Genomic DNA, 9,882 nt, shown 5'->3' on the forward strand with positions numbered 1-9,882 from the left:
ATTAATGATTCAATGAATCACTTACTAATAATTCATTATGGGACTTGCCGCCACCTACAGTTTTAATGTCATGTTTATTTATCCATGATAGGCCTAAACCAGCCAGTACAAAAACACACTAAGCAAAATATTGTTTAATTATCATTATCAAAAAATCACAAAAAAATATTGAGATATCATTTTTTTGTCAATACTGCACACCTCTATGGGAGCCCCTTAGAGGGCATCTGTCAAGGATTTGTAAATGTAGCTCCATGCTGCATTAGCTGCACCTCCAAGACCAGCACCAAGACCAGCACCAAACGCAGCTCCCACTGCCATACCTTCATATCCTACTGCAAATCCCAGAAGTGCACCTACAAACGCTCCTTTTCCCACTGCAACAGCATAATCGACAATTCTAACTGTGAAGCCAAGCTTGTCTGCAACAATCAGCTCTGCTTTCTCTCTGCACTCCAGCTGTATCTTTTCTTCATACTTCAGAATCTCTCTGGCAAGTGCTTCTCCTGAATGTTGGTTCTCCAGCGCCTTCAACATCTCCTTAGATTTTTTGATGAAACGCTCCTCTATCTGAATTATTTTTTCAGCATCTTTAAATTCCACGTTTGAAAACATTCCATGCTCCGAGACATCTCATCCACGTTGGTGAGCAATGTTTGTGTCTGGCTACCGTCTGTCTGGTTAACTTCTTCATTAAAGAAGATGTAGTTCTAGCCACAATTCTCAGCAAGCTCTCTAAAGCTCTTATTCTTTTCATGTCTCTCTTATAGTATAAAACAATTAATTTGTGCTTCAAAACACGTTCCCCAAAGTAGTGTACCATAGGCTTCAGAATGTCCATAGTGTCAGAGGTCAAGTGAAATGGGTCTACAACAAACACCACAGCATGAGGACTTGGACATGAAAAACAAACCGCCTTCCTGAGCTCCTTATGAAGTATACTGTCCGGCATGTCATTTTCCTGAAGATATGGTGTGTTGACTAGGGTTATGGTTTTCTCCTGCACAACCCCTGAACTTTTTCTTGGTAGCTGAAATATTGACTTCATCTCATGGCAAAGGCGTCTGGCCCCATCACAGACCGCGTCAGTGACAGTGGTGTACAGTAACGGAGTAGTTTTACTTCGTTACTGTACTTAAGTACATTTTTCAAGTATCTGTACTTTACTCGAGTAGTTTTATCTTGAGTAAATTTTACTTCACTACATTCCAAATCATAAGATCGTACTTTTTACTTCACTACATTTCATAAAACATATCGTTACTCTTTATAATACATCACGTGCTCCGAGACATGAACGAACTGATTCTTTTCAATTAACCTTTTAAATCGGTTCGTAAATCGCACCAAACGATTCACTCACGAATTAGAATGATCCGATTGCAGCTGTTCTCGAGTCGACAACTCACTGATTCAAATGAACCGTTTAGTGCGAGTCTCCAGTGAACTGAATTCACAAGTAAGAATCGGGAGATCTTGTGAGCGTGCGCACGTCTGATGCTGCTAAAAGTAAGTTACCAATGTCGAATTTTAGGATTAATTATTGTAACTGAAAATCATATTTAGGTCAAAACTGTCAGTTGTTTGTGAACTAAATCTGCAGTAAAGGGTGATCTATTTAAGCCCACTGAAATGTTTGAATGCAGACACATCAACATCAGTGTCTCTATGTTTTAGGTAAAAAAATACTTTTACTGGAGTAATATTTTATTATACGTATCTGTACTTTTACTGAAGTAGTTGATTTGTGTACTTCGTTCACCACTGGTCAGTGAGATCTGATCACGACTTGATTTGCCGAAGACCACCATCCTCAGTGGTGTTTCTCTGCACACTGTGAGATGAAATTAGATTATCTTTCATTGTTAATCATGTTAACCGTAATTGCTCAAATGTTCTGGTTTGTTTGTCAACTCACTGTTAGGTGGACTGTCTAAGCTTGCTCTTCTCTGTATTTTCCCTTTGACTGATGCCATCTTAAGAATAACACTGACAGCAGTTGAAGAATTCAGGATATGCTATCCTATTAAAGAAAAATACATTTTCAGAAACAAATAACATTTATATATAGATAAAATACCTGAACTGAACTGAAATAAAATATTAAAAAGGTAATTATATAAATATATTAAAAAACTAAGACTAATAAAAATGACAAAACAAAACAGAACACAGAAAAATAAAAATAAAAACTAATTCAAAATATTAATAAAAACTATAATAGTACCTTCTTTTAGGTTTAGCAGAACAAAGTCATATGTTTGGAACGACATGAGGCAAGGCATGGCAAGGCAAGTTTATTTATGTAGCACATTTCATACACAATGGTAATTCAAAGTGCTTTACATAAAAGGAAAAAAAAAATCACAACAATCAAACAAGGAAATTAAAAACTTTAAAAATAAACTAATGAGGGTGAGTAAATGATGACAGAATTTTCATGTTACGTTTTATGCTTACTGTACCATTAAAACAATACAGAACGTAAAAGTACCAAATAAACCATTCCAAAGCATGTACACTATTAATATTAACTAAATATAGTAATTTTATTTAAAAATAATAATAAATAAATATTTGCCATGCAGTGTAATCAATGATTCACTCACTGAAACCTTCACTCTGAAGGCCAAACCAGCAGCATCCCACTAAAAAATAATGCAGCAAATGTTAAGCACACAGATTTAATTTTATTATGTAGTATTTCACAGTACTTGTGTACTACCTACTTTACATAAATTGTGTAATAAATCAGAAATGAAATATTATACAAATAAATCACTCTCTAATAGGCTATGCTAAATCTAGCATATGAGACCAAATTTTGGTCTATGTATGTTAAGTGGAAAATAAGAAGGTAAGAATAAGCAAAAATTATAAGTAATCATTACAATATAGAACCTGAAAAGAGCATAAGGTTGTAGTTTTTTAGGACACCTATAGTGTAAATTACGTTTGCAGGTTAGTAAATGGCAACAAACAAAACGCTCCAGCAACATCACTTCCTAAAGCAGGATCCCTCTTTCTGACGTGATTGCTTTCTGACATTTGATTGGTTTGGACCGCTTGTCTTTCTCAACTGCTTTCGTTTTAATAGTATGTATTTTCAAGTCAAAAGCGCTTTTCAAAAGTTTTATTTTTGAAAATCCGGGTCACTATTCCTGCGGCCATGGGTTCAATAATAATTTAGCATTGACTGTCCTTAATGCAGTTGCTAAGGCAAAAGTGTATTCATGAAAACGACATTCTGTCACGACGTGCACTAAAAAGTGCAGCATTTGCATTAATTCATTCGCAACCAATATCCATAACAATTATTTACTAATCCATGTTTTATCGAATTATAACAGTCACTGAGTGAACTTTTGAATTTGCATGATGGACGCTTTCTCAAATAGCCTATTTTCTCAACACATAACAATACTCAAATACATTATAGATGTGTACATAGCCTAACTATTTCCTGTGGTTTTCACCAAAGTACAGGTTGATGAAAGTGCGACAAAAGTCGTCTGGAAAAAAAGGCAGAATGCGTGAAAGTAGCTTACTGTAGGCCTTCATGTAGCTATTTCTAATGACTGACGCCTGCTGCCTTTAAAGTCACTTACACTTTGAGTGAAATAACTTAATTTGTTTCTATAGCCTAACTTTTTTAAATACAGTTTTGGAGAAATGTAATTTTAGTAAAACAAGTGTTTGGGGCTATCAGTGTAGTGCAGTGACACTTCAAAAACTAAATTCTGCAAATACACATTCAAACAGCATTTTCATCATTTTTAAGATTTACACATTTATATAACACATTTCCTTCAAACTGAGCAGAATAGTCTTGGCAATGTGTGTCATGATGCGTCTAGCATAACACAGTAATATAAGTGTATACTCTAAAAAGAATATGCATGTTGTTTTATTATTTTTAACAGGGGAACTTAAAAGGGGGTCATCCTGTTACTGTTTGACACCATCAGCAAAGCATTTTAGAGGACCAGTATGCAGTGTATGGGATAATGTGATGACTTCAAGTTGGGGAGGGTATATTTGTAATAAGTCAGGGGTGGGTGGGGGTTGGTTTGTTTTGGTTTGCCCCTCAAAATGTCTGTGCACAGCCCTAATGTGGTTCAAAATATGAATTCAAAATGAGGTCGCCTTATGTATATCTGCTACTGTCACACATGAAAAACACTGGAGCATGGCAGCTATAAATGCAAGATACATTTTTATTTAAAACAGAAAAGTGCACATCATCAGAAAAAAATCAAAGCAAAAATATAGGACAAACCACATAATACATTCTAGAATACATACAATTCAATACAATTTAGCAATCAAACTTTTCAGTAAATTGTTATCACGTATAATTAAATTTTTTTTAATTAAATTAGAAAAATTCAAAATGGTGTCTTGTGGTCTGAGACTTTTGGCCCCCATATAAATCCCCCCTGCCATAACACAAGTTAAATGACTTCTAAAGTAGTTATATACTGTCATACAAGTTCCTGTGTGCCCAGGGGTGTGTTGAAATACTATAAAAACGTTTTTGTGCTATATATATTTGATGTTAATTCTTTTGATTCCAACTTAGTCTGCATGAAATGAAAATTAACACTATTTGTTTTCTAAATGCATGTTATAGGTCTTTTGATCCATGCATATGTTGTTGCCAGGGTTGCCAGGTCTGCTTAGCAAAACCAGGGCAATTGGTACTCAAAACTAGCCCAATCACAAACAAAACTAGCCCAGTCATGTTCCAGGGTAATTGGCTATCAAAATTCACCTTGATAGAAATAGTGTTCCGAGGCATAGGGGTTTCGTTTCAACAAGTGGACTAAAAAACAACCCGCGGTAACAGTATAAAAGTAGCCCAAGTCCATGTTTTTTTGCATTAATGTATGTCACAATACAGAAGAAAAGATGCCATATACATTCATGTCCACCAACTTTTTCTGCAGTGCTGGTTTCCGGAAGAATTTTCCACCTATTTTTCCCATAGAGATTTTTTAAAAGTCTTTGTTAAAGCAGTATAAGCCATGAATTACAACATTACAAACTTTTATTTCAAGCAAAACTGTATTTAAAAATTTGACAAAAATCCAAAGGTACAAGACTGTATTTAACGGCTTTAGTGAGGGAAAGTACTACAATCTCACGAAGCACTGTGAATGGCATAATTAAATAAAAAATGAAGCTGAAATATATTTTATTTAGATTGGTGGATATTCTCTGCAGAACCATGGGTAATGTAGTTTTCGCCGGAACACAATTGGACTAGTTTTGAGAACCAATTGGGCTGGTTTTGTTACACAGACCTGGCAACCCTGGTCAGCTTTAAAAAAGAAAAAAAAATTTTTTGGCCACAACGGTGCACAACACACCAGTTCAAATATGTAGAATGGAGAATGATATTTGAGAACTGCAATTGAGGGGAAGATTATCTTTGAATACATTTCTGTAATTATGCAGTGAATAAACAAAAAAAATTGTATTTGACTTGAAAAAACTTGGAATATATCACATAATGAACTACTTTTATAGTGCTTTTTCTTGTCCTATTCAAAGCTTTTGGAGGTGTTGCGTTTCATGAAACATCTCCCTTTCTGTTCCTCGCTCCATTCAGACTGGAGGTGCCCGATAGAAGCGATTAACAAAAGCTGTATTAAAACTGGCTGGATGTGATCCCACTCTTTCATCCACGTGTTCAATGGCCAGCTGTGCAGCAGCACCCGAAGCCCCGCCCATGACACCACCCACAGCCACTTGCCCCCCATATAAATCACCCCTGCCATAACACAAGTTAAATGACTTCTAAAGTAGTTATATACTGTCATACAAGTTCCTGTGTGCCCAGGGGTGTGTTGAAATACTATAAAAACGTTTTTGTGCAAGACATGTTATTTTTCTCTTTTATGGAATTCTCTGGAGAGTAACATTTGTAATGTACTCTAAAAACTACATCTAGAGATTAATACAGCACCATTTTCTTTTCATTGATTAATGCAGATGCTTTTTTTTTCTTCTCAGAGGTGGCAAGAGTTCTCTCTGTAAATAAAATTATTTAATTCCATGAGGACTGTATTCTTTAAAGATTATATACAAAGCTTTTGGAGGTGTTGCGTTTCATGAAACATCTCCCTTTCTGTTCCTCGCTCCATTCAGACTGGAGGTGCCCGATAGAAGCGATTAACAAAAGCTGTATTAAAACTGGCTGGATGTGATCCCACTCTTTCATCCACGTGTTCAATGGCCAGCTGTGCAGCAGCACCCGAAGCCCCGCCCATGACACCACCCACAGCCCCTCCCACCACCATTCCTGCTGGCCCTTCCACAGAGCCCACGATCATTCCCATGGCTGCTCCAGCCACAAACCCCAGTCCCAATCCCACAGCCAGTGAAGTCCTGAGCCATCTATTCTGCAGCTCGGCCTCGGCCCTGATTTCTGCCCCCAACCTCGCATTGAAGGCGTCCATCTGCCAGCATAGCTCATCCCCCTGAAACTGCTCCTCCAGTTCCCGGCACGTCCGCTCGGTCTCAGACTGTCTCTTCTTGCGTAGCTTTCTCTCCTCATTTCTGATGCTTTCCTCTGCCCTCTTGTAAGATCTGTTAACGTAATGGTGTCCGCCCATAGTCTGCAGCATCCGCTCGATCTTATGTAGGAGCTCCCGGCTCCCGCTGCGGTTCCTCCAGTTCTTACTGAAGACGTGATAGCGGCAGTTGCACTGCTCCACGAGCTCCCTCAGATGCCAGTCTGTTCTCATGACCTTATCATCAAGCGCTCTGCCTCTCAGATGCCCGTCGTAAACCAAGAGGATCATTGTGTAATTCAACACATTCTCTCCAAATTTATCCTTAACCAGCTTGGGAGTCTTCATATCGTTGGGGGAGATCTTCTCCAGGTCGAATGTGATGAGTATGGCATGAGGTCCAGGAGTCGACAAGCACATCGATCTTTTCAGCTCTTTCCTCATCTTGGACTTGGACATGCCTTTGTCACACAGGTTCGGTCCATTGACTACTGCGACCCGTCTTCCTACTATCTCTCCCACATTTTTATGGCTGCTTGCAATGCTATAGACTTCCTCAGAGAACTCCTCTCTTCCCAAAATGAAATTGGTGAGAAGGAACTGAGATGGACCACTGCTCCCGATAACCAATATCCTTAGTTCCACATCACCAAAGCCTATTAGGAATGAAACACAGGGATGTAAAAGGAATAGTTGACCTAAAATTTAAAATGATGTCTTAAATTATTTTTAATTTTTTTCAGTGGAACACAAAAACGCCAAAGTAACTATGTTTTTTTAAGCTCCACAAAGGATCTAAAATACCATGAAAGAAGTCTATATGACTTGTGCGCTATATTCCAGGTCTTCTGAAGCCTGGGACAGATTGAAATTTAAGTCATTATTCACTGAAAATTTCCCCCCATGACATAACTCTAAAATGTTATTTCCATTTGTGCTATAGCTTCACACTATTTGCCACAACGATACACAACACACCAGTTCAAATATGCAGAATGGAGAATGGTATTTGACAGCTGCAATTGAGGGGAAGATTTTCTTTGATTTTCCAGTGCTTTTATAGTATTTTCTTGTCCTATCCGAAGCTCTTGGAGGTGTGGAGTAGCATGAAACATCTCCATATTTGTTCCATGGAAAAAATAAAATAATACAGTTTTGGAACAATATGAGGGTGAGTAAATAATGGCATAATTTTGTATTTTTTAGTAAACTATCTCTTTAAAATTATTAAGCAGCCGGCATCTATACAGTGATGTTACCTGATAGAGCCAACACATATTAAATATTTTATAATCATATATTTTTTTATTTGATTATACTTGTAGGTACAATTACTTGCATGTTATTTACAATCATATGAAAAATATATATAGTTTAAATGTATATTAAATCCATTTTGACCCACTTATTTCTTACAATTCCTTAATTACTTTTGTTATGAAATACTAATTTTTGTTTAAGAATAAACTAAGCACAAGCATAAACCAACAAACATCTTTTAATATAATTTATATGTATTTAAATATATTTATAATTACACATTTGCAATGATGTGAATGATGATGTGAAGTTGCAATTTAGCACGTTTAAAATATATTAACTTTAAATATAATATTGAATAACACTACAGTTAAAAAATATAATCCAGCACTTTACCTTTGCTTTAATATGTTAGTCAGCACATTAAAATAAGTGTACTTCTTTAAAGCACGACAAAATAATATTATACCATATGAAAACAAATGATTTAAAAACTTAATTTGACAATTACAAAGTGCACTTTTTAAAAGTGTACTTAAGTGTGTTAAGAAGCATAGTCATGAAAGTGACTCTCTTTAAGGACACTTAAGTGGCCCTTTCTTTCATTTGTATTTTCTGCAAATCCAGTGTTTTAAAAATATACTTTTAAGATTTGAGGTACATTCAATACAATTAAGCACACTTCTTTTTCAAAAGGGATAAGCTGTATGTTGTAAAGAAATAACTTACCTGCTCTTTTAGGCATGTTTTCAAAGGCTGTTTTGTTGTATTGTTGTTGTTGGTAGTTTTTTTGTTCTTAATGTGAAGAGCTTCTTTCTCAGTATTAAAAATAATAGTTACATTAGTTTTCTCATCTCATTCTCATCCCTGCTGATAATGGACAAGCTCTAATACTGGATGGAATATGCCCTGGAGACATTGGGGATTGAGTTTATTCATGCATTTGCCAGAGCACAACGAACACATGGCTTCGATTTTGGCTGCATCAGTTATGGAATATGAATCTCAGTTTTGACTGATAAAATGCATTTTGTTTATATATTATTTCCATTGGTTACAGTATCATGATATTCAAACAACAGAACATAATAGTAATAATATTGTTTTGTGTGTTTCTAGGATAAGATTGTATTGGTATGAAAATGCATGTCTCTTATAAACCTGAACATTAACTGTCCTGTGTCACAATCCTGGAAAAGCAAGCACACTTTTTAGTCCTTTTTATGAGCAAAGACAGTGTTTTCAAATGACACCAGTGCCAAAAGACATACAGTATCTGATAATAAACATGAACACAAACAATAGGCTAGAACACAAGACAAGTAAATTATGAGAAAGTACACAATTTTTAGTTTAGTTACCTTTGCTTTATACATATATTCTGTTCATTAGGTGCATGCTTGGGAAAGAACTGAAAGCCAATGAAAAACCCATCAAGCACTGGTATTAGTCTCACATGAACTCTCCATTAGAGTTATCTTGTATTTCAAGCTGCCTGACAGGAACAACAATGCTTCTTTAATGAGCATTTTTGTTTATCAACAAGTATATTATTTTAAATCAGTTTTACCTTCACATGCATTCACTGCAAATTGTCTGCTTTTATTATTTGTTATTGAGTGTCTAGTCTGTAAATCAGCTATTTAAGCTTGTACCTTTAACAATCATGTAATATTCTGCATACAGTAGGTTATTCAAATGTTTCTTAGCTGCCAGTGATATTCAGTTAATATTTTTTATCAATACACATTGGTGGTAAGTCATAAAATATAAGATAAAGGACAAACCTTAGTGTCAGACATACCCCAATATAATCATATTTAAAAGAAAAGACACAGTTTAAATGTCACAGATAGGACTACAAAACAGATTTAGTCTACAGCCCAACATAAACTTAACAAACCTACAGAAGGTCTGGGCCCAGTTGCACAAAACCCCTTAAAAGGACAGTTCACCCAAAAATCACTTACCCTCATGTCGTTCCAAACCTGTATGACTTTCTTTCTTAAGTGGAACACATACATTTTAAATAAATGCCTCAGTGTTTTTTGTATTTAATAATTCAATAATGAATAATAATTTGTTTTAATAATTGTGTTTTATA

General features: G+C 35.8%; 1 protein-coding gene and 1 pseudogene across 1 annotated transcript; both read right to left on the reverse strand.

The window, feature by feature from the left end:
• Positions 1-216: 216 nt before the first annotated feature.
• On the reverse strand, positions 217-1,976 carry LOC107673773 (GTPase IMAP family member 7-like; annotated as a pseudogene).
• A 4,173-nt stretch (positions 1,977-6,149) lies between these two features.
• LOC107673774 (GTPase IMAP family member 6) lies at positions 6,150-8,632 on the reverse strand. Its single transcript, XM_016467553.1, has 2 exons — positions 8,508-8,632; positions 6,150-7,174 (listed from the first exon to the last, which is right to left on the reverse strand). The coding sequence occupies exons 1-2, from the start codon at positions 8,521-8,523 to the stop codon at positions 6,150-6,152; spliced, it is 1,041 nt and encodes a 346-aa protein (XP_016323039.1). The 5' UTR covers positions 8,524-8,632.
• Between the last annotated feature and the right edge of the window lie 1,250 nt (positions 8,633-9,882).

Source organism: Sinocyclocheilus anshuiensis, unplaced genomic scaffold (assembly GCF_001515605.1).
Source record: "Sinocyclocheilus anshuiensis isolate Anshui unplaced genomic scaffold, SAMN03320099.WGS_v1.1 scaffold933, whole genome shotgun sequence".
NCBI classification, from domain to species: domain Eukaryota; kingdom Metazoa; phylum Chordata; class Actinopteri; order Cypriniformes; family Cyprinidae; genus Sinocyclocheilus; species Sinocyclocheilus anshuiensis.